Source organism: Caretta caretta, chromosome 11 (genome assembly GCF_965140235.1).
Source record: "Caretta caretta isolate rCarCar2 chromosome 11, rCarCar1.hap1, whole genome shotgun sequence".
NCBI lineage: Eukaryota > Metazoa > Chordata > Testudines > Cheloniidae > Caretta > Caretta caretta.
Genome location: NC_134216.1, coordinates 4,913,714 through 4,937,069, shown reverse-complemented (window position 1 = coordinate 4,937,069; position 23,356 = coordinate 4,913,714). Strand labels below are relative to the sequence as shown.

Genomic DNA, 23,356 nt, shown 5'->3' with positions numbered 1-23,356 from the left:
CCCCGCCCCCTCCCAGACACCGCCAGAGGCTGAGGGCGGGAGGCGGCGGCGGCGGCAGAAGCATCGGTCGCCGGTCAGCGGCCCCCCGGGACGGGGACAGCGCCCTCTGCCCGCTGCCAGGCAGGCCCAGCCGGGGGCAGGAGTGTCCGACCCCGGACCCAGCTGGGGGTAGGAGCATCCACTTCTCCCACCCCCCCTTGCAGACCCCCCTCACCCCCATTGCAGAGCAGTTGGGGGCAGGAGCATCCCCTCTTCTCACCCCCATTGCAGACCCCCCTCACCCCCATTGCAGAGCAGTTGGGGGCAGGAGCATCCCCTCTTCTCACCCCCATTGCAGACCCCCCTCACCCCCATTGCAGAGCAGCTGGGGGCAGGAGCATCCATTTCTCCCACCCCCCCTTGCAGACCCCCCCTCACCCCCATTGCAGAGCAGCTGGGGGCAGGAGCATCCCCTCTTCTCACCCCCATTGCAGACCCCCCTCACCTCCATTGCAGAGCAGCTGGGGGCAGGAGCATCCACTTCTCCACCCCCCCTCGCAGACACCCCCCCTCACCCCCATTGCAGAGCAGCTGGGGGCAGGAGCATCCCCTCTTCTCACCCCCATTGCAGACCCCCCTCACCCCCATTGCAGAGGAGCTGGGGGCAGGAGCATCCCCTCTTCCCACCCCCCCTTGCAGACCCCCCCTCACCCCCATTGCAGAGCAGCTGGGGGCAGGAGCATCCACTTCTCCACCCCCCCTTGCAGACCCCCCTCACCCCCATTGCAGAGCAGCTGGGGGCAGGAGCATCCCCTCTTCCCACCCCCCCTTGCAGACCCTCCCTCACCCCCATTGCAGAGCAGCTGGGGGCAGGAGCATCCCCTCTTCTCACCCCCATTGCAGACCCCCCTCACCCCCATTGCAGAGCAGCTGGGCGCAGGAGCATCCACTCCTCCCCCCACATTGCAGACCCCCTTTACCCCCATTGCAGACCCAGCTGGGGACGGAAGCATCCACTCCTCCACCCCCCATTGCAGACCCCCCTCACCCCCATTGCAGAGCAGCTGGGGGCAGGAGCATCCACTCCTCCACCCCCCATTGCAGTTCCCCCCCACCCCCATTGCAGAGCAGCTGGGGGCAGGAGCATCCACTCTTCCACCCCCCCATTGCATACCCCCTTCACCCCCATTGCAGACCCAGCTGGGGACGGAAGCATCCGACCCCCACGCAGGGGGCCAGCAGGTAAGTTTGATTTCATGTCAGGTGATTTTTGCTATCTTGAAGGTGATTTTCTCTTCTGCATTTGCCTCAGTGTAACTGGCCGTCTGTTTATTCCCCGTCCCCTCCCCCGGTTGCACCTTTGCAATTCCCAGGTAGGGGAGGTGCAGCAGCAGAGTTCTGCCCCGTTGTACGTGGTGCTGTGGTTTTAAATATGTGGTGGGGGGAGAGGCACCACGCCTACAAACTCTCCAACAAGCTGCAGTGGGCGATCTTCCCTGCGTAGGAGCAAGGGCGCACATTCCACCTTGCTCCTAATGCATTGTCTTATCCGGTTGAGTGTACAGATGTGAGGCTTGTTCGTTAAGTCCATGCGGCTGCAGTGTATAGAGCATCCCTAGTCTGGGTGTGAGGGCTCCGTGTATGCATTTTGGAGACATGTCACCTTGCCGGCGCGTGTGTGCATATGACTAAGGGTTCCTTCCACGCGTGCACGCTGGAGAAGGGTTCATCCTTGCACGTGCGAATGGCTTATGCATCTTGGAGAGAGGGATTTCATGGCACATGGGCATTTGACGGTACCTTGCTGGCATGCACGTTGGAGAAGAGTCCCCCATTGCATGTGAGAGAATTCCATATATGTATGCAGGTTGGAAAGGGGTTCTCCCTGCAGGCATACTGGCATGTGAGTGAGCAAACTTTAGACAGAAGGGCGTTTTTTAGCCTGTCCCCTAAAATAAAACGATGCTCGCACTTCGAATATAGCAAAACAAATGAAATGGGGCTCAGCAAAGCCTGCCCTATTCTGCTGGGCACCGGGCAGGGCTGTGCAAAGAACTGCAGAAGTCTGTTGCTGCCTCTGAAATAAAGGGGATTTATGGCCCTGCGTTCCCTGACACCTAACAAGAGGAAAGGCGATATTGACTACAAATGGCATTTGCTCCCTTTTCCAAAATTGTGGTCTTGTCCAGGTCACTCAGACATTGGGCTTTATTGATTGAGCTGGAGATAGTTACTTGCTTTATTGAATGGAATAAAAAGACTTGATCAGATGTGTGTGTATATATGTGTGTGTACATATTTTTTTTTCTCTTTTGCTCTTAGAGGGCAACAAATAGGTCCCACCCAGCAGCTGAGATTGCAGTTCTGGAGATCAGGCACTAGGACTAACCCGCTCAGCCCCCACCCCCTCTTATTCTGCTGTCCGATCTATTCTTAGCTGCATTTCTCCCCCTTTGAAGCTGGTGGATTCCTCCCCACTTCCCCTTGAAGAGGAAATCGTTTTTTAAAAAAGCAAAAGGGGATTATTTTCACATGCATGTATATTCCCTCTTAAACCAAGGAACGGTTTTTCAGAGGCAGAACCCTGGCAAAACTCTGGGTGTGTGTTTTTTGTTTTGTTTTTAACCTTATTAACCATAAAATAAAATGCGTTGCTCTGAAGTTGTATTTCTTGGCGCTTTTTCCTTAAATGACCTTGGGCTTTTTAACCATTCTTAAGAATTTTTCAAAGCCTTCATCATAAGATATAAATTGCTCATCAGAAAAAATAGCACTTGCGTTTATGTTAAGTGTGCTTAAAATAATATTTCATCTCAATTTATCTCATAACTCCTTACTTACAGGATCATTCATCCACATCCCAACTGAGTTATGCACCTATCAATCTATAGCTTTCTCTAAGCAAATAGCAGATCTTTAATGTTGTGTGTTTCTCAAGAGGGAATGATTTTTTAAATTATATTTATCTTTCTATATCTTCTCACTTATTTTGCACAGAGCTAGAGAAAGGCAGCTTGCAGTTTTCTCTTATTTTGAGTTGATTCTCCATTATTCTCAAATAATTCCCTAATTTTGTGTGTTTTAATACACGTCAAGGATGGTATCTAGTAGTTTGTAATACCTGAGCCACATACTCTGAATGGAAAATTCTCTCTTCAGAAACAGCCATTGGTGTGATGAAATCTAACTATTATTGAAAGTGGTATAATCTGATCCTTTTAAAATGTCTTGAACACAGCCCCTTTTGTGCTAAAGAAAAGGCAGAGGTCTGGCATTTTTAAATAGTTCCCTCAACAAGCCCAGTATCAGTTATTCAATTGCTGCAGGGAACATTCAGCATTATTTTGAGTTTTGCCCAACAAAAAATAAACGCTGGACAGATCTTTCCCAATCCAACATAGATCATTTTCATTTTTAACCAGCATTGGTGTGCCTAGTAGATCCTGTGTGTTGAATAAAGTGCACAGATTGGTTTCTCTGGTGATCCCATTAGATGAGAGCACAAAGATTGAAAACATCATTAACGATTATTTCTGCATATTTTTTCACGGTAAGAGGTTACTTGGTAGAAGAGGTAGTACTAGCTGGTAAGAATAATTCTCAGTCATGTGCTCATTAAACAAGTAAGTCAGCTAACAGCTCTGTGCCTCAGTTTCCCGCTCTGTAAAATAAAGGATAATGATAAATAAATGAAAATAAAGGATAAAATAAGGATAACTATTATTTTTCTGGTAGGTGTGGTGAAGATTAACCCTTTAACAATAAAAGCACTTATAGTATAGCACCTTTCATCTGAAGATCATAAACTGTAATATGAAGGAGTGTATACATTCACACTTTACATATAGGGAAATAGAGGTACAGTGTTTGCAACTATGCCATTGTCTTTCAGCAAGTCAGAGACAAACAGGCTTGGAATAGAACTCCAGACTTCTGATTCCTAGTCTATGCTGTAACCATCAGACCATGCTGCCTTTCAGATTCATTAATGTTTCTATAGCATTTTGAAGTTCTAAAACACTGTATTAAAGAGCTCAATTGAGGCAAAGTATAGACTGCTGTGGTTGGCACTCTAAGACATTCTTTAATTATCTTCCATGTTGCCATGATCTTGAGGCCATATAGAGCCCCATTAATTGCCGGTGGCTGACGTACATATCCTAAATAGACTATATCAGACAGATCTTTAATTAATCCCAGGGACAAACACTCATCTATGTTTGCAAACTAGGTCTTCAGCTTCCAAAGCACCTGCTTGACTACCAAGCCACAAGCCATTGAGTAAAATCTACACCACTTACATGTTTTATCAGAGTGAAGAATATCAAATGCCTTCTGTCATAAATATAAAGGGAAGGGTAACCACCTTTCTGTATACAGTGCTATAAAATCCCTCCTGGCCGGAGGCAACATCCTGTTACCTGTAAAGGGTTAAGAAGCTCAGCTAACCTGGCTGGCACCTGACCCAAAGGACCAATAAGGGAACAAGATACTTTCAAATCTTGCTGGGGCAGGGGGAAGGTTTTGTTTGTGCTCTTTATTTACGTGGTTGTTCTCTCTTGGGACTGAGAGAGGCCAGACAGAAATCCATCTTCTCCAGCCCATCCTAATCCAAGTCTCCAATATTGCAACCAGTAGAGGTAAGCCAGGCAAGGCGGATTAGTGTATCTTTTGTTTGATGTGAATTTTCCCTGTGTTAAGAGGGTGGTTTATTCCTGTTTTCTGTAACTTTAAGGTTTTGCCCAGAGGGGGATCCTCTGTGTTTTGAATCTGAATACCCTGTGAAGTATTTTCCATCCTGATTTTACAGAGGTGATTTTTTTACCTTTTCTTTCATTAAAATTCTTCTTTTAAGAACCTGATTGATTTTTCATTGTTCTTAAGATCCAAGGGTTTGGATCTGTGTTCACCTGTACAGATTGGTGAGGATTATTATCAAGCCTTCTCCAGGAAAGGGAGTGTAGGGCTTGGGGGGATATTTTGGGGAAAGACGTCTCCAAGTGGTCTCTTTCCCTGTTCTTTGTTTAAAACCCTTGGTGGTGGCAGCATACTGTTCAAGGACAAGGCAAAGTTTGTACCTTGGGGAAGTTTTTAACCTAAGCTGGTAAGAATAAGTTTAGGGGGTCTTTCTTGCGGGTCCCCACATCTGTACCCTAGAGTTCAGAGTGGGGAAGGAACCCTGACACCTTCACTCTCCCATCAAGAAAAGTTACTTACTTTTTGCTGAGATTTGCAATAGTTCTTAATCTGTTATAAATGCCATAGTTTAAATGTTTAAAAAAATTAGATCAATATTTTGTGAGCATTTGCCTTAACTGTGCCTTGCAGGGACCAGTTCTATGGGATAGTGGAGAGCTCCACTTCTTTCCCTCCCTTAGGACACTGCCATTTATGAAACAGAAATCTACCCACTAAGACCTGGACCAAACCCACCAATGTCTGTTCATGTTGCCACCACAGGTAATGACTCAGGTTCCTACCAGTCTTCATTGTGTTTGAACCAGTGTATTAAATTATTTCTTCACAGCAGAGTTAACCCAGGCTCTTACCCAGGTGTTGCCTCTCGCCTGACTACCGTCCACACACACAAACCTCTCATCTGGGTTTAGAGGTGCTTTAAACCTAGCTTGCTGGCACAGTTAGGAGATATGGGTTTGAGCCTGGGTTCTGCTTTAACCCAGGCTGGTAACACACCCATTTTGCAGTGTGGACACGGACTAATCAACATAGGTGCTGATAGTCCTCCAGTGTCTTCCCACAGTTCCTTCTGGGCCATACTTTCTTCCCCGCTACCTACACCTTCCTTCTGTACCAGAAGTCACCTTCTAGTTTATGTACACCAGTTTGGCATTTAAACCCCACATTGTATGCAGCACTTCCACAGTATTTGAACAGTCTTTGGGAAGGAGATAGGGGAATGGACCAGGGAGGATGCAGTGTGGTTTCCTTAGCAAGGTACCGTACTGCCAAGATGCCTTCCACTGTGTCTCGTGCCTTGCATCTGCCTCCTGTTGCCAAAATGAAGGTTGCATTAAAGCCAACAGCTGGATCAGATCATCATTCACAGTAAACTCCATGCCTGCTCATGGGTTGCAACAGAGGCGGAGGACAGGAAGTTGTTTACATTAGTGAGCTGGCAGGCTAAGAACACTTCCACACAGGTCTGTCCTTCCTGGGCCAAAGTTCTCTCACAATACACCGTGAAAGAATTCAGAGAACTTAAAGCAGCGCTAAGAGCCAGGGGATAGCCACCCAGAAGAGCCAGGGGATAGCCACCCAGAAGTCCTAGCCTAGCTCCTCAGGTGGGCGAGTGCAGTACCAGCGTGGATGCAGTCACACAGGTCTGGGACATTTTAAGCTTTTGCAGTAGGGCCTCTCTATCCAGGCTAATATAACCTGGGTACTCAGACCTGGTAATAGTCTCCCAAGCTGACTCTGCAGTGAAGATGTACCCTTAGAAGTGATATGCTCTGTGTCCTACTGCTGATCCCCTGAGCCATCCAGTTCCTACCTTTAGAGGTTCTCTCTAAGTATCCTAGATGATTTTTATTGTGTGATGTGTAAGCAGTCCCGGATCACTCCCTGTGGACACTTCCAGTTCTGTCAGGTTACCCCGTGTAGCTGTTAAGTAACTGTGGGCCAAATCATGATGTTCTTACTCAGTTTACACTCAGGCAGAACTCTGAATTGAAGTCAGTGAGCGTATTGGCCTTGTGTAAACATTTTTCAAAAAATTCACCTCTACATTTGGTTTTAGACAGCCGTCTCCAGTGGACCACACAGCAGTGACCTTTAGCTTTATAATTAAAAAAGGAAAGTCTTCTTCCTCCATGTACCTTTCTCCCCACATGGGTTCTCCCACACATTGCCTTGTTAAGAGAAGGACTTGTAAGTCTCCCACCCCTTCATTCCAATAACCACATTCCAGCCCTTCCCCCTTTCCAAAGTTTTCTAAGTGGCTACAAATTGTGACTCATCCTCTGGTTGGGTTAGCAGAAGCCATCATCACAGCCCATGTTGCATTATGGGTCAACGAACCCTGGGTACAACAACTGGCCATCAGCAGGTCTTTCTCGCACATGCACTCCATTTAGAGGTGGTTCAGCCCTAAAGGTGGGATGGCTGGGGAAAAAACAGCTGTTTCCAAACTCTGCTTCCATGTCATCCAGCAAATAGCATTGCCATTGGGCTGGCAAATGAAATCCTTTCATATGAGCACTCAGTGTCTGCTGTGTTAAACATGCAGGACTCTGAGCCCACTGGCTGAAGTAGGAAAATGGGGACGTTTGGGGGTGTAGAGGGATGGGTGGAATTGGGGCGAGGAGAGGAAAAAGTGTCTTCACTTTGTTTCCAGAAGAAATGTAAGCCCAGGTATTAGGTTGAGATTTTCAAAGCAGTCTAGCACATCTTCTATTAAAATTATTTGTATTACCATAGCATCTAGGAGCTCTAGTCGTAGACCAGAACCCTACTATGCTAAACATTGTACTGTGAGATGTGTGTCTAAATCTCTTAGATTGCTTTGAAAATCTCAAACTTTTTCTCCCCCGAGGTTATTCTAATATCAAAATCTCGGGTCTCTTCAAAAGCTCATGTACATGTGTCACTCGTTGAAACTTCTGGCACAAGATAATACATGATAGAAAACCAGTCTCATTCCTGTGGATAAACTTGGAAGCTTTGCATTCTTTGTCTGAAAATGTTTCTTTATTCTCTTCTACCAAATCTGGACAAAACAACCTGGAGGCTGGGGTGGAATACACTCTGGTACATCCTATCTTTGTCCTAAATAGGTAGATAAGCGGTGTTCGGGGATCCTCCATAAGGGAAAGTTTTATGCAAGGGAATTTAACAAAGCATTTTGTTTGGCTTTTTTAAAGAACAGCTTTTCTTGTACAGTGTCTGCCAGAGTTCAGTAAGGCTGCTTTGCACGGCAGCGTTATCTCTTGACATTTGGGAAAATTATGGAATAATGGAGAAAAAAGAACTAATTCATAAAACAGATATTCTGTAAAGCACCCTCAGTGGAACGACTTAAATAAATCCTTTGAAAATGTCATCTAGAAACAACTGAGTGATACTTTGGAAAACTCCTTTTTAAAACGTTTTGGCTGCAATGTATCCTATAGAATGTTACTAGCAAAGAGTTAAGTCTGTCACAAAAAGGAAACGCAAAAGAGGCCCAGTTCAGTGGTCTGAGTATAGGGCTGAGAGCCGGGAAGTCCTGAGCTCTAGTCCTAGCACCATTACTGATTCACTCTGTGGCCTTGAACAGGTCACCTGAGTGTCGTCACCTGAAAAGTGGGGCTAATAACAAGTATATCTCGGTGGTGTTGGGTGTCTCAATTAAAGAATACCTGTAAAGTGTTCTGTGATGGTCAGCTATCTTACTGTGTTTTCCCCTCTGTTCTGTTCCTTGAACTGATATGTTAAACCGCTCTGCTCTGCTCTTTGAAATTCTGCTACAAGATTGACGTCTCCTGTGATGCTTGCTGGGCATGGCCAGTTGGCACTGGCCTGACAGAGGGTCAGTGGGATTGCTTATCACTTTGTTTTGAAAAAATGTTTAAGTGATTTGGAACCATCAAGGTATGCACAGAGAGAAAGGATGGTCCGGTGGTTAGAATCCTAGCCTGCGACTTCAAAGACTTGTGTTCAATTCCCTGCTCCACTGCAGAATTCCCGTGTGACCTTGGGCAAGTCACTTAGGGCTTGTGTAAATGAATGTGTAGCTCACCGCAAGCTTGGATGTAACTCCATGTTGCACTAGCCTGCTGGGCACTAAGCAGGGGTGCTGGAACAATTTTTATAGTGAGGGTGCTGAGAGCCATTGAACTAAACTGTAAACCCTGTATATAATGGAAACTACTTCAAGCCAGGGGGTGCAGCAGCACCCCTATTTAGGGTTGCAGACGTCCGGTTTTCGACCAGAACGCCCAGTCAAAAATGGACCCTGGTGGCTCCAGCCATCAAAAGTCCAGTCGGCGGCGCAGTGGGGCTAAGGCAGGCTTCTTGCCTGCCTTGGCTCTGTGCAACTCCCTGGAAGCAGCCGGCAAGTCTGGCTCTTAGGCGCAGGGGCGATCAGGGAAGCACCGTACGCTGCCCCCAGTGCAGGCTCCGCAGCTCCCACTGGCTGGGAACCATGGCCAGAGGGAGCTGCGGGCAGCGCACACTGTGCAGAGCCGCCTGGCCTAGGGGCTGGACATGCCGGCCACTTCCAGGAGCAGCGCGGAGCCAGGCCAGGCAGGGAACCTGCCTTAGCTCCACTGAGCTGCCAACCAGGAGCCGCCTGAGGTAAGCGCCGCCTGGCTGGAGCCCGCACCCCAAACCTCCTGTCCTAGGTTGGAACCCCCTCCTGCACCTCTGCCCCAGGTCAGAACCCCCTCCCGTACCCTAACCCCCACCCGCACCCCAACCCCCTGCCCCGGGTCAGAACCCCTTCCTGCACCCTAACGCCCTCCCAGACTCCACACCGCCTCCTGCACCCTAATCCTCTATTCCAGCCCTGAGCCCGCTCCCGGAGCCCACACCCTGAACCCCTCATTTCTGGCTCCACCTTGGAGCTGGAGCCCTCACCCCCTCCCAGCCCCCAACCCCCTGTCCCAGCCCAGTGAAAGTGAGTGAGGGTGGGGGAGAGTGAGCAGCGGGGGGAGAGGGGGCTCAGAGACGGGGCAGGGGTAGGGCATCAGGGAAGGAGTGAGGCGGGGGCGGGGCAAGGGTGTTCAGTTTTGTGCAATTAGAAAGTTGGCAACCCTACGGCTAGTTCCAGCACCTGTGGCGCTGTATGTCTGTGTGGACCCTGCTGCTGTGCGCAAAATGTTCCCTACTGCACTTCGATCTAGCCTGCTTTGAAAGGGGAGTAGGTCAAGGCACGCTAGGGGGACTTTTTAACGTGCAGCAGCCAGAGTTGCCATAAGTACTGAAAAAAGGACTTAAGTATAAGTGCCAAGTACACACTGCAGAAGTCCTTATAAGTACAGGTGTGCCGTGGAAATCGTGCTTATGTATTTATAAGTAAAAGCACAGGTACTGTCAACTCCCGTCTTCCTTGCAATTGTCTGGTCTACGTATGGACAACTTCCTGAATAACGTGAACACACAGTGGAAGAGAGAGAAGAAGAGTAACAAGGAAATGTTATTCGTATACATGAACAATGGATTAACAATGAGAAAATATCTTATAAATGTAAATACATTCACACACGCATGCCCCCCCCCCCCCAAATGTGGGACAGTTGGGAGGGATGTGATTGTTTGAAAAAGCTCTTGCAGAGGGGGAAAAAGTTGCTTGTATTTTAAATACCTAAATACCTTTTAAAGTGTACTTAAGACAAGTACTAAGTACATAGTGTTTAAAATTCTTAAGTACAAGTATGTAGTGTGCTTCAAAACAGGTAAGTACAAATGTACTTAGGTGCACGGGAACTCTGGCAGCAGCGGGATCCACATAGACACTTAGAGTGTGGCAGGCTAGTGCAAGGTATATTTACACCCCAGCTTGCAGTGAACTAAGCGTTCGTTTAGACAGGCCCTAAATCGCGCTATGCTCCAGTTCCCCATCTGTCAAATGGAGATCCTGGCACTTCCCTACCATGTAGGGATGTTGTGAGGATGAATCCAGTAAAGATTATGAGGTGCTCAGATACTATGGGAAACAGAGGCCAGATAAATACCTTGAATAAATGAGCGGACATAAAGCTGGCACATGTAAATACCAGCTCTTATTATGGTTACCTTCTTCCCTCTTATTATTTTGCATGTTCATTTGTTGCACCATACAGTCTAATTTCAGACAAATTATTCAGGGCAGAGATCTTGTCTTGCTATTTGTTTAGACGGCATCTAGGAAGGCAGGTTCCTGATTTGCTTGGGACCTTGGTGTACTACAAATAAGTAAGAAGGAGTGCTGGAAGCGCTCAACATACTGGATGTATTTATCTGTTTTATTTTCTGTGACTATAAACATAAATAAGTACAAAACTGATGCTAGTTAGTGTCCACTGCTCACACTGTCGTCTCACCTCGGCTCTGTTATGAACAATCCCCAAAAGGCTGTGGCCAGAACAGAACCCTGGTTTTAATGTACCAGGGATCAAAGGATTTTCTTAGCTTTCTGAGAGACTTTTTCTCGTACTCTGTTTTCGTGAGCAGAATAATATCTTATCTTTTAATGGAAATAGGATCAAGCCTTTCCATTGACTTAAAATAGTGCAGGAGAAAACCTTGAGACCCTTGTGCGACAGAGTCTAATGTTGTCATGACCGCCCTGATCAGCAGAGCTTGCTACTGTGGAGCCTGCCCAGGGTTCTTCCATCTGTGTTCTCACGGAGATTAATAACCAGTTGCTTGGCTAATAAACTGCTGCATGCTCGCTCTGAAGCCCTGGCCATTGTCCTCTCCCTTACCCCCTGTCGTGAATTATTAGATTCGTGCCTGCTCTTGTGCTCTCATGGGGAGTGCAGTCTACTCTGATGATATGCGTATGGAAATTATCATGCTCCACCTACACTTTGAGACTTCTGCGGGGTGGAGTTCTCACTGGGTGATCGACAGAAGTCAGTGCAGAAAATCACCTCTGAAGCAGGATTGCCAAAGCTCGCCAGCGCCAAGTGCCACTTTTGAGGTGTGAGGGCTGCACCCAGTCTGCATAGCTTTTACAAAGAATGAGATGCTCGTTACTGTGCTATCTGCTTGTGTCTGTGTCTTACGGAGCCTTTTTTTGAATGGATAGAAACTGCTCATTGTTCGAGTTCACTAGTGCTGAGTACCAAATCCCGAGGCATTCCAAGAGAGGAGGAGCAGGCTTGGGCTCCAACCTGTTAGATTCACCCGGGCCCATGAACTGCCCCAACATCTCTGAGTTGACAGCTGAACCAGAGGGTGGACTGTACTCTGGGCACCCTATTCCTAAAGTGTTGCTTTTATTGATGTGAGAGAGGGTGCCATTGCTTCCCAGGCAGGCTGAGCATGAGGGCAGGCAAAACACCGGCCAGATGTATGGTGGGGAGACAGCTGATTTGTTTGTGGTGCGGGGTGATCATCGTTTTTTTTTTTTTTTAAGTTCAGAACAGACACCCGTGATCATCTAGACAGACCTCCTGTATAACACAGGACTTCCTGAACTAATTCCGGTTGGAACTAGAGCAGATCTTTTAGAACAGCTCCAATCTTGATTTAAAATTTCCCTGAGACGGAGACTGTAGCACAGCCTTTGGTAAGTTTTTTCCAGTCGTTAATTACCCTCATTTTTAAAAAATTGTACCTTATTTCTAGTTAGAATTTGTCTAGCTCCAACTTCCAACAACTGGATTTTCTTGTAACTTTTGTCTAGTAGATTGCCAAGCTCTCTCTTATCAAATTTCTGTTCCCCATGTAGGGACTTATAGACCACGATTAAATCACCTTTAATCTTCCCTTTGATAGGCTAAATCAACGTCAGGAGCCCAAATTTGTTAGTCTCTAAGGTGCCACAAGTACTCCTTTTCTGTGTGTGAATACAGACTAACTTGGCTGCTACTCTGAAAACTATAATACATGTTTTCCAATCCTTGAATCGTTATTGTGGCTCACCCTCTCCAATATATCGGCATCCTTCTTGAAGTGCAGATGCCAGAACTGGACACAGTATCCCGGCCGCAGTGCCAAATACAGAGGTAGAATAACCTCCCTACTCCACATTCCTCTGTTTATACATTCAAGGACAACATGAGCCCTTTTGGTCACAGCGTCACACTGGGACCTCAGGTTCAGCCGGTTATCCACCATGACCCCACATCTTTTTCATTGTAACAGCTGAGGGCGCTGCATTGGTTTTGCCTTCAATTTTTGTGTGCGTTTAACCTAGGTCACAGCTGAATATACTTAAAAAACAAACCAACCCCTTCCCCCCCCCCCCAACCCGGTCTGTGGTTTTAGGGCTGTTTTTAACTTCTACTGGCAAGTTTTGTGTGGGTTGCTGTTCAAGGGTTAGGAGACTTTCTGTCTACTCTTTGAGGCAGTGTGGGCTGAACACAGGCTGAGAACCTGGAAGTCCCAGATTCTAATCCCAGCTTAGTTTCTTTCTGTCTGTCCAGTTTTTTAGGGGGTTGCCCATCATTGTGGCATCTGAGTGGCGCCAGGCCACTGTGCTGCAGTTTTCCCCATCCCAGAGGGGCATTAGGGTTAATCAGCTGCTCTGTGTGCAGTGTCTTTCAGGTGCAAAGCATGGTGTAAGCTTTAAGTATTAGTACTGGACTTTTCAGGAGAACCTTAGAGGAGTGTATTCATGTGTCCCAGGCAAGTCTCTGAAGAATAGCACCACTTGCATGAATTTACTCCCCAGCCATTTGTCCCCTCAGCGTGCGTTTTTGAAAAACGCCTCTCTCAAAATTTAAACAAGTTCCTATGGACCTGGACAACTTCCAGAGTTAGTATGTCAAGAGCGGACTCTTTGCGCTCTCTCTGAAATCAGTGGGTGGTTTGAACTGGAGGGCAGGAGTATTTCTCTATTCTTGGATAGTCCATTGTTCTTTTATATTGATTAAGGTATGGAGTGTTAACACCTAGTTAACTAACTTCCCAAGAACACTGCTGCTCTATGTAAATGAGACATTCTACAATGCAGAGAAGCAGCAATGTCCCCAGGAAGGAATCACTCTTTTTTCTAGTTGCTTTGTATTTTTAACCCCCTTCTTTCTTTTACGTGACCCCTCCACAGGCTCTTTCACAAGGTGCAGAAGGGGCCAGGAGAATTGCTATATGATTTTTCTTTGCCTCTATTTAGGATTGGATGGTAGTACTATCCCAAACTCTACCTAAAACCAAACTTCACCCACAAAAGACACCATGCTAGATTGGGCTACCACTCAGAAAAGACTCTGCACTTCTTCAAAATATCATCCCTATTCTTTCTTGCCTGCTTTAATAAGGATTGAAATGATTTAAATCAACATTGTTAACTTTACTAAGGTGTAAGAATCAACCCCTCCTTGAGATGGCGTGTCATTTCATCCCCTCTTGGCGCTCCTGTTTCAGGCAGTCTGTCAGGAACATTGCACTGGTTTTACTCTGCTGACAATTTGAAGGTTCTGTTTGCAGCTGTAATGGCTGGAGGCTTGTGCCAAGATTTGCAAAAGTCCTAATTATTTTTGGGTGCCTAATGTACGCATCTTTAAGTGTCCTGCTGACCCTATTATTGGAATGCCTCTTTGCATGCTTCCTGATGACTAATGAAAATTTATTTTCTATATGTAAAACTTCAGTGATCTTTAGATTTTCAACTTTTCAAGCCACCCAGAGGCAACTGAACACAGTCTTTCCTCAGGTATTCAAGTAAAACAATTAAAGTTTTACTACAAATCTCTGTGTGTGCATGTGTATAAGAGAGAAGCATAAATAAAACTTTAGATCAACCAAAATAACTCCCACCCCCCCCCAACCCAAATCCCCAAAACGTGTGACTTTGTATTTGTGGGAGGGTCATTTTAGACTATATAGCTGAATCTAAAATGTTCAACTTTTTCCCAGCATTTGTTTAAATAAAACAATGTCTCCACATTTAATGGGCTGTAAATTATGATGATGTCTTTAAATTCCTGTTGAAGGACTGCTTCATGCATTAGGCAGGACTTTAATGCTCAGTCATGCAGAGTCTTCTGATCATTTAAATGTTCAACCTAGATCTGCATTGCTGTATTTAGATCTCCACCAAAGTATCTGCCAGTGCTATCTCCCAATCGGTCTCTTCATTTCCTAGATTGAGTCTAGTCTGAGAATTGTATGGATCCAGGGATTATCCACCAGGATGCAGTTTACACTGCTTGCATGCTGAGGGCCTGTTCCTGTGTCCTTTACTCAGGCAAAACTCCCATCAAAGTCAGTGGCATTTTTTAATATTAATAATGGCTTTGCTTGAGTAAAGAATCAGGCCCTGAGTTTTTTATATCGATTGGTAGTAAAAAAATTTCTACACAACCAAAATACTTCATTGTAATTTTTTATTTTTCATGGAGTCGTCTTGATTTTACCCCCCTCAACATAAAACTCACATTTAAAAAAATGCTTATGCTTGTTACCAATAGAAATGCAGATTATTAAATTGCAGGGTTTTTAAAAATCCGGTTGACTTTTCACCGTGTATCACATCATTCAATTACTATTTGCATTAACCTCATCTTGCATAATAAATCTACGGTTTGTCTAGATTAAGGCAATTTGCACCATAGTTTCACTGCTGCAATTGTCCAGTAGGGATCCTAAATTAGTCAGTTTCATGTATGTTGCTTGCCAGTTTCACCTTTTTGTTCTACTGCCAGTGCAGTTTTGCTGGCATTGCAGAGGAATGTTAAAATCTCCCAACAAACCGTGCTTATTTAGTCTATTCCTATTAAACACCCACTCCCATCCTGGCGGCTTTTGTTTCCTGTATTTAAATTTGGAACATACATTTAACCCTGGTCCATATTAGAAAATTTGTATTGGTGTAACTAAATCCGATTTTAAAATCAATAAATGTAGATTCACGTAAGTCAGTTTAAATTGCGCTTAAACCAATTTTGCTTAACGTGGTAAGTTAGCTGGAAGTGTCTCTTTAAAAATCCGCAGGAACCTGCTCTTCTACATGGAGTTAAATGTGACACTCTATTGATTATTTGTCCTCTCTCATTTTAGGTTGGAAATGGAGGATGTCTGTTGGATGCTGTGACTAGGATGCTTTCGCAAGCCAGAGTATCCCTGCTAATCATTGCCTGATCAATGGCTCAGAAGTGCAGGAGCGGATAGATTTTTAAACACCTCCTCAGAGATGCCTGATGAGACGCTTCAAAACAGCAGCGGGATGGAGGAAGCAGTGCAGAGGGAGAACAAGGCTGGAACACGCAGTCCGCACCGAGGCTCCCTGCGGAGAGCTGTGGCTACGGCAGTGACCTTTGATGGAGAAGCCACTATGGACAGAAGGAAAAAGAAAAAGAAAGAGTCCCGTCCAGAGTCTATTATAGTTTATCGGTCGGAGAATGAAAATAAGGTGGAAGAAGAGCAGGCGGATGAGGAAGGAAGGGAGAGAAGTTCAGAAGAAGGCTCTAAGTTCTTGGGAAATTCCGTGGCAGATGGTACGTATCCCCAGAAGCTGCAGCTGGCACCCAGATTCAACTAGCCATTGAGCCACTGAACAGTAAAATATATTGATCCGTGTGTAAATAGGGTCACTAACTCTTGCCTGTCTTTTTTTGTTGTTTGTTTGTTTCAAAGGTATGGGGAAGGATAAAACTTCTGGAAGTCTATCCTCCTCTCTTGCGGCTGAGTGCTCTGAAGCACCATGGGCATCCATGGGACTTGAGGGCACAAGCCCCTTTTCAGATGTAGTGTTCATTAGGGTAGATGCTGCGAGTTATTTTTTGAGCTTCTGTATCGTTACTTTTTGGAAAATTGGGCATTTTCAATTTACAAATCGAGGGTCTTTTTTTATGGATTCAGGATGGGTGGGCTGGTCGGGGAGCACAGGAGGAGAATCCAGAGCCGCCTTTCCAGCTCCGCTACTGACTTTTGATGTGACCTTTGGCAAGGCACTTTAACTTCTACTCCTCAGTTTTCCCTGTCGCATAATAGCGGAGAGCGAGTTTGAGAGGCTTCAGACATGAAAGTGCTTTGAAATCCCAGATAAAAGGCACCAGGGGTTATTTTTTGGTCTGTTGTCTTAGCCACTTATTTGTTTGAATATCCTCCCCATTGGTCCCCCTCTTCTTAAATCTTTTTTTTTTTTTAATGTAGCTGCTAATTTAGGGAGATGTTGCAGTGAGATGTTGAGCACACCCTCCTCCCATTGACTTTGGGATCAGGCCCTCTTCCCTACTTAGAACTGCATGTAAAGCAAATGGATGGGAACTCAGGCTCCAGGTTGATCAATTCTAGAGGCTCTTTCTGGTATAGTGCCATAGGGAGAGGTCATTGGCTGCAGCCTCCTGTTGATACCGTCTCAGCATAGCTTCCTCTTTGGAAAGGGACTCCTTGTCAGGGTCAACGGTGAGCACTTTCAGAGCTGCTTTCACCCAGAAGGGCAGCTGGAGATCTCTGCACGGGGGCGAGTCCCTGCCAGGTCTTCCAGCCCTGTCCATCTATTCGGACTCATAGCTGATAAGGAAGGAGAGTGGTGTTGTGTGTAGGTTTTTTTTTTTTGCGGGGAGGGGGTGCTAATAAATAAGGAAAATTGCAGTGCATGTATATTCCATCCCTTTCCCTGTGCGGAATGCACTGCTGGTATTCACAGTCCAGTTAGATCGCTGCATCTCAAACCTACTGTCCTGCTGTGTTTTCAAACCTCAAAAGGTTTGCAGACAGTGGACGCTTCAGTTTTAAAGTGTGTGCCATCGTCCCTTCATTGATGTCATAACTGAATTGCTACTTTCCCTAGGGAATATCCATATCCTGTTTTAGGCTTGCAAACTCGTCTGTTCTCACCTCTGCCCGTGCCTTCCTCTGACTTGAGCAACCACTCCTCCGCCCAGTGTCCCACTCAGGCAATAAGTCTGCTTGGGCTGGTCAAGCCAGCTAATGATCCCCGTATTCTTCCAGAACTGGGCTGGGGATGGGATTTGTTCTGTCCCTCACTATGGAACTCCATCTCCATGTTGGCTGCCTTTAGATTATGCTGCAGGTCCCAGGGACTTCTGTTGTCTCTTTCTTGCCCGTTTTTGGCCCCTTCCTTTGCTTTTTGTTTCTGTTCTCTTCCTGCCCCTTTCTTCCCCTGACTTTCTCCAATGTGGACTGGATCCTTTGTGGTGGTGACTAGTTTGCCTGGGTCTGTCTGTGTGCCACATCGTTTGATATTGGGCCCTATTTGGGCTGATTGACTTTCCCTTTAATTCTTTTAAAATGTCTCTCATATGTTTATGGCCCGTGGAGGGAAACATTTGCAATAGGTGCCTTACAGAGCAATGAAATAAATATCTTTAACCGGGACTGTTGCAACTCCCTTCTCTGTGGCCTCTACAATCCCAGCTCTCCAGCAAGGACAGATTGCTCCCACCTGCCTTTTAATAGGTCCAGAGAATGTAACCACCACCACCTTCATGAGCTACATCGGATTGCCCAGACTTGTTTTGAAAACTCTCTGTGGACTTGCTGCAGCCTAAGTAACAGACCTGGGGCCAAATTCAGAATTGATGTGTAAGGGCGTATAACTGGGACCCCTCTAACCACTGTGTAAGGCAGGGTTGGGCAAACTACAGGATGGATCCGTCCCGTGAGCTGTTTGAGCTCCCACTGGGGAGCGAGATCTGGGGGTTGGCCCGCTCCGGCTGGGGCACAGGGTCGGGGACCGTACCACGTGGCTCCCAGAAGCCACGGCATGGCCCTGCTCCGGCTCCTACACGCTCAAATGGCCCCTCCGGCGCTCCAATGGGAACTGCAGGGGCAGTGCCCGCAGATGGGGCAGCGTGTAGAGCTGCCAGACCGCGCCTCCGTGTAGGAGCTGGAGAAGGGACATGCTGCTGCTTCCAGGAGCAACCTGAGGTAAGCGTCACTCGGACCCTGCGCCCCTGAGCCTCTCCCCACGCCCCAACCACCTGCCCCAGCCCTGATCCCCCTCCCGCCTTCCAAACCCCTCGATCCCAGCCTGGAGCACCCTCCTGCACCCCAAACCTCTCTTCCCCAGCCCCACCCCAGAACCCGCACCCCCAGCTGGAGCCTGCATCCCTTCCTGCACCCCAACCCCCTGCTTCAGCCCGGAGCCCCCTCCCGTACCCTGAACTCCTCATTTCTGGCCCCACCCCAGAGCCCTCACACCCTCCCGCACCCCAACTCCAATTTTGTGAGCATTCATGGCCCGCCATACAATTTCAATTCCCAGCCATGGCCCTAGGGCCAAAATGTTTTCCCACCCCTGGTGTAAGGGGCTCTGAGTTGATGTAACTTAGAAGGCTTAAGAATGGGGGCTATTTTAACTTAGTCTTATACCCTTTAGTTGCTTTTCTTGCTACATCTTATCCCTTGTCATGCAAATTATACCAACTTAGACTTTCCTTCCCCCCACTTCTGAATTTGGCCCACTGAGTATATTGTGGTTGGTGTAACACGCATGTTGAGGGGACCAGAAGAGAAAGTTGCACCATTTTAGAGTCCCCTCTGAATCTGGCCCATTCTCTTTCCTCTACCATCTCCCCTCTCTTCCTATAGCAGCTGCCTCTTGTTTTTCCTTTTACACAGCCTCACCAGTACAGAACCTTCTCCACTCCTGTCCTCTCAACCAGCGTCCCTGGATAGCTCCACATTTTCTTCCATTGTTCTGTGTGATCTCCTGCTTGCATCTCTTAGCTTCCCTTGCCCTGCCTTTTTTATATTATTATTATGATTTGAACGCTAACTGTATTGTCTAATTCCACGCAATGTCTTTGGAGATTTGCATGAAATGTACTTTAAAAAATAGTTCTCTTGAATGTTGATGAAATTTATCTCCATTTCAAGGTGCCTGGAGCATGCCCTTAGACAGCCGATATGTTACTTTAACTGGAACTATCACAAGAGGGAAGAAGAAGGGCCAGATGGTGGACATCCATGTTACGCTAACCGACAAAGAGCTACAGGAGCTGGCTAAGTCAAAGGAGCCTCCAAAAGATGAGACACCAGAAGGGAAGAAGACTTGCGACATTGGATTGGACAGGGGCCCCCATGTCCTGCTCTGGAGCATCATCTGCCTTCCTGTCATCTTTGTAGTGTCCTTTGTGGTTTCCTTTTACTACGGGACCATCACTTGGTACAACATCTTCTTGGTGTACAACGAAGAGAGGACCTTCTGGCACAAGATCACCTTCTGCCCCTTACTGATTATCTTCTATCCTGTCATAATCATGGTCATGTCTTTCTTCCTAGGCTTGTATACGGCAGTTACTCAGATTGCGTGGTCCTTCGGTGGCTGGTGGCATGCCGTGAGTGATATGGAGAAGGGATTCTGTGGCTGGTTGTGTAGCAAGCTGGGCCTAGAAGACTGTTCCCCATATAGCATTGTTGAGCTGCTAGATTCTGACAATATCTCAGGTAGTCTGTCTGGCAAAGGCTCTGCACAGGGTGTTGAGACTTCAACAGTTTGAGGCTTTGTGCTGCCTGTCTCTGACTTTCTTGTTCACATGTATTCTGAATGGTGCACCACACAAAGAACTATGCTGCCTTTTTTATGTTGGAGCACACACATGGAGAATGAAAACTTGGGAGTTGGGGGGAAGAGGGGACGTGAAATGTGTACAGAGCACCAAAAAATGCCGGATGAGAGTCTGGCATTTGTTGTCAAATGAACATGCATGGTTATGTAATAGGGCTGCTTAGCTGATCTCTTTAATATTTGGTTTTAGCAAATCACAACTGTATGTAATTGTGAGAAGATCCAGGTGTGTGGGGTTAAGGTGGGAAGCTGTATAGGTATGTTGGGATGAGTGGCAAAAGCCCCGTACTTCTGCAAAAGGCCGTTCTAGTTTTAGGGTGGAAAGGATGGACCATATAGTGATTATAGACCTAGCTAAAGGAGTCTGTTCTCTGGACAATCCCTGTACCCAACACCTGCTGAAATCAGGAGATCTGTGCTTATGTGGTGCTAGAGGCTAGATTGAAAAGTGCATGGTGTTACTAAAGTTGTCTTAGAAACCAGTTGTGACAGGTTCGGTCTCGGAGACCCCCTTGGGACTGTCACCTGATGTGCTGAGACTATCTCTGAGCCATTTTTCTCTACCAACGTGGGATTCCGGAACCCTGCCTCGTTGACACAGACATGCTAGCCTGATGCAAGACAGACTCAGGTCTGGTCCATGCCCCTAAAGCTACAGACTTTAACCAAAAACTGCTCAGCAGGTCACCTATCTCCAGCACTGAGACACCCAGTTCCCAATGGGATCCAAACCCCAAATAAATCTGTTTTACTCTGTATAAAGCTTATACCGGATAAACTCATAAATTATCCCCCCTCTATAACACTGATAGAGAGATATGCACAGCTGTTTGCTCCCCCAGGTATTAATCACTTACTCTGGGTTTATCAATAAACAAAAGTGATTTTATTAAGTATAAAAAGTAGGATTTAAGTGGTTTCAAGTAATAACAGACAGAACAAAGTAAGTTACCAAGCAAAATAAAACAAAACACGCAAGTCTAAGCCTAATACCTTAAGAAATTGATTACAGGTAAATCTCACCCTCAGAGATGTTCCAGTAAGCTTCTTTCACAGGCTAGATTCCTTCCTAGTCTGGGCCCAGTCCTTTCCCCGGTACAGTCCTTGTTAGTTCCAGCAGGCATTTTCGGTGAAAAGCAGAGGCTTTCTCGTGACTGGGACCCCCCTTTGTTCTGTTCCACCCCCTTTTATATCTTTGGCACAAGGCAGGAATCTTTGGTCTCTCTGGGTTCCCACCCTTCCTTCTAAATGGAAAAGCACCAGGTTTAAGATGGATTCCAGTATCAGGTGACATGTTCACATGTCCTGTGAAACCCCTCCATTCTTCCGGGGCTGGCCCGCACTTATACAGGAAGCCTTTCAGGTAAATAAACCATTTACAACCAATTGTCCTAGTCAGTGGGAGCAATCAAGATTCTAAACCACCATTAATGGCCCACACTTTGCATGATTACAATAGGACCTCAGGGTTATACTTCATATTCTTAGTTTCAGATACAAGAATGACACATTCATACAATTAGGATGAGCACACTCAGTAGATTGGTTTCAGAGGAACAGCCGTGTTAGTCTGTATTCGCAAAAAGAAAAGGAGTACTTGTGGCGTATTGTATACGTAGAGATTGTATACAATAGATATTGAATTGTATACAACCGCATTTGCTCCAACCCCTCAGACAGAGACAAACACCTACAAGATCTCTGTCAAGCTTTCTTACAACTACAATACCCACCTGCAGAAGTAAAGAAACAGATTGATAGAGCCAGAAGAGTTCCCAGAAGTTACCTACTACAGGACAGGCCTAACAAAGAAAATAACAGAACGCCACTAGCGGTCACCTTCAGCCCCCAACTAAAACCCCTCCAACGCATTATTAAGGATCTACAACCTATCCTAAAGGATGACCCAACACTCTCACAAGTCTTGGGAGACAGGCCAGTCCTTGCCTACAGACAGCCCCGCAACCTGAAGCAAATACTCACCAACAACCACATACCACACAACAGAACCACTAACCCAGGAACTTATCCTTGCAACAAAGCCCGTTGCCAATTGTGCCCACATATCTATTCAGGGGACACCATCACAGGGCCTAATAACATCAGCCACACTATCAGAGGCTCGTTCACCTGCACATCCACCAATGTGATATATGCCATCATGTGCCAGCAATGCCCCTCTGCCATGTACATTGGTCAAACTGGACAGTCTCTACGTAAAAGAATAAATGGACACAAATCAGATGTCAAGAATTATAACATTCATAAACCAGTCGGAGAACACTTCAATCTCTCTGGTCACGCAATCACAGACATGAAGGTCGCTATCTTAAAACAAAAAAACTTCAAATCCAGACTCCAGCGAGAAACTGCTGAATTGGAATTCATTTCCAAATTGGATACTATTAATTTAGGCTTAAATAGAGACTGGGAGTGGCTAAGTCATTATGCAAGGTAGCCTGTTTCCTCTTGTTTTTCCCTACCCCCCCCCCCCCCAGATGTTCTGGTTTAACTTGGATTTAAACTTGGAGAGTGGTCAGTTTAGATGAGCTATTACCAGCAGGAGAGTGAGTTTGTGTGTGTATGGGGGTGGGGGGGATGTGAGAAAACCTGGATTGGTGCAGGAAATAGCCCAACCTGATTATGTAAAGAGTTGTCACTTTGGATGGGCTAGCACCAGCAGGAGAGTAAATTTGTGTGCGGGGGGTGGAGGGTGAGAAAACCTGGATTTGTGCTGGAAATGGCCCACCTGATGATCACTTTAGATAAGCTATTACCAGCAGGACAGTGGGGTGGGAGGAGGTATTGTTTCATATTCTCTGTGTATATATAAAGTCTGCTGCAGTTTCCACGGTATGCATCCGATGAAGTGAGCTGTAGCTCACGAAAGCTCATGCTCAAATAAATTGGTTAGTCTCTAAGGTGCCACAAGTACTCCTTTTCTTTTTGCGAATACAGACTAACACGGCTGTTACTCTGAAATCTTTCTACATAGATATGAGGCAACGGAATGGCCTGTCTTGCTGTCCTGATAGGGCAGTGAATCTGCCCCTTGGGAATGGGAGATCCTGAGCCAGTGTCATTTAGCGCAAATGCAAAATGCATTAATGTCTCTGGCTGGAAATCCCACCCCCATTACTTGACTCCATACAGTTAATTATACTGAGCATTGATGGACTTCAACCTTCATTTTAAGTCTGTCCCCTTCCCCCCGTATTTCATTGTCATGGATGTTTTTCTTCTTTTGGAAAC

At 46.3% G+C, this 23,356-nt stretch overlaps 1 protein-coding gene across 9 annotated transcripts; it reads left to right on the top strand.

The window, feature by feature from the left end:
- Positions 1–20: 20 nt before the first annotated feature.
- On the top strand, positions 21–22,104 carry TMEM169 (transmembrane protein 169). Of its 9 annotated transcripts, XM_075117724.1 has the most exons (6): positions 4,715–4,791; positions 5,308–5,439; positions 12,041–12,193; positions 14,220–14,281; positions 15,628–16,064; positions 19,414–22,104. In XM_075117724.1, exons 5-6 carry the CDS (start codon positions 15,761–15,763, stop codon positions 20,034–20,036), a joined length of 927 nt encoding a protein of 308 aa, XP_074973825.1. In that variant the 5' UTR covers positions 4,715–4,791; positions 5,308–5,439; positions 12,041–12,193; positions 14,220–14,281; positions 15,628–15,760; the 3' UTR covers positions 20,037–22,104. The 9 variants fall into 9 exon arrangements, with proteins under 9 accessions (XP_074973827.1, XP_074973826.1, XP_074973824.1 ...); XM_048869847.2 differs by lacking the exon at positions 14,220–14,281; XM_075117726.1 differs by lacking the exons at positions 4,715–4,791; positions 5,308–5,439; positions 14,220–14,281 and adding an exon at positions 21–168 and having other exon boundaries at positions 12,046–12,193.
- Positions 22,105–23,356: the final 1,252 nt, after the last annotated feature.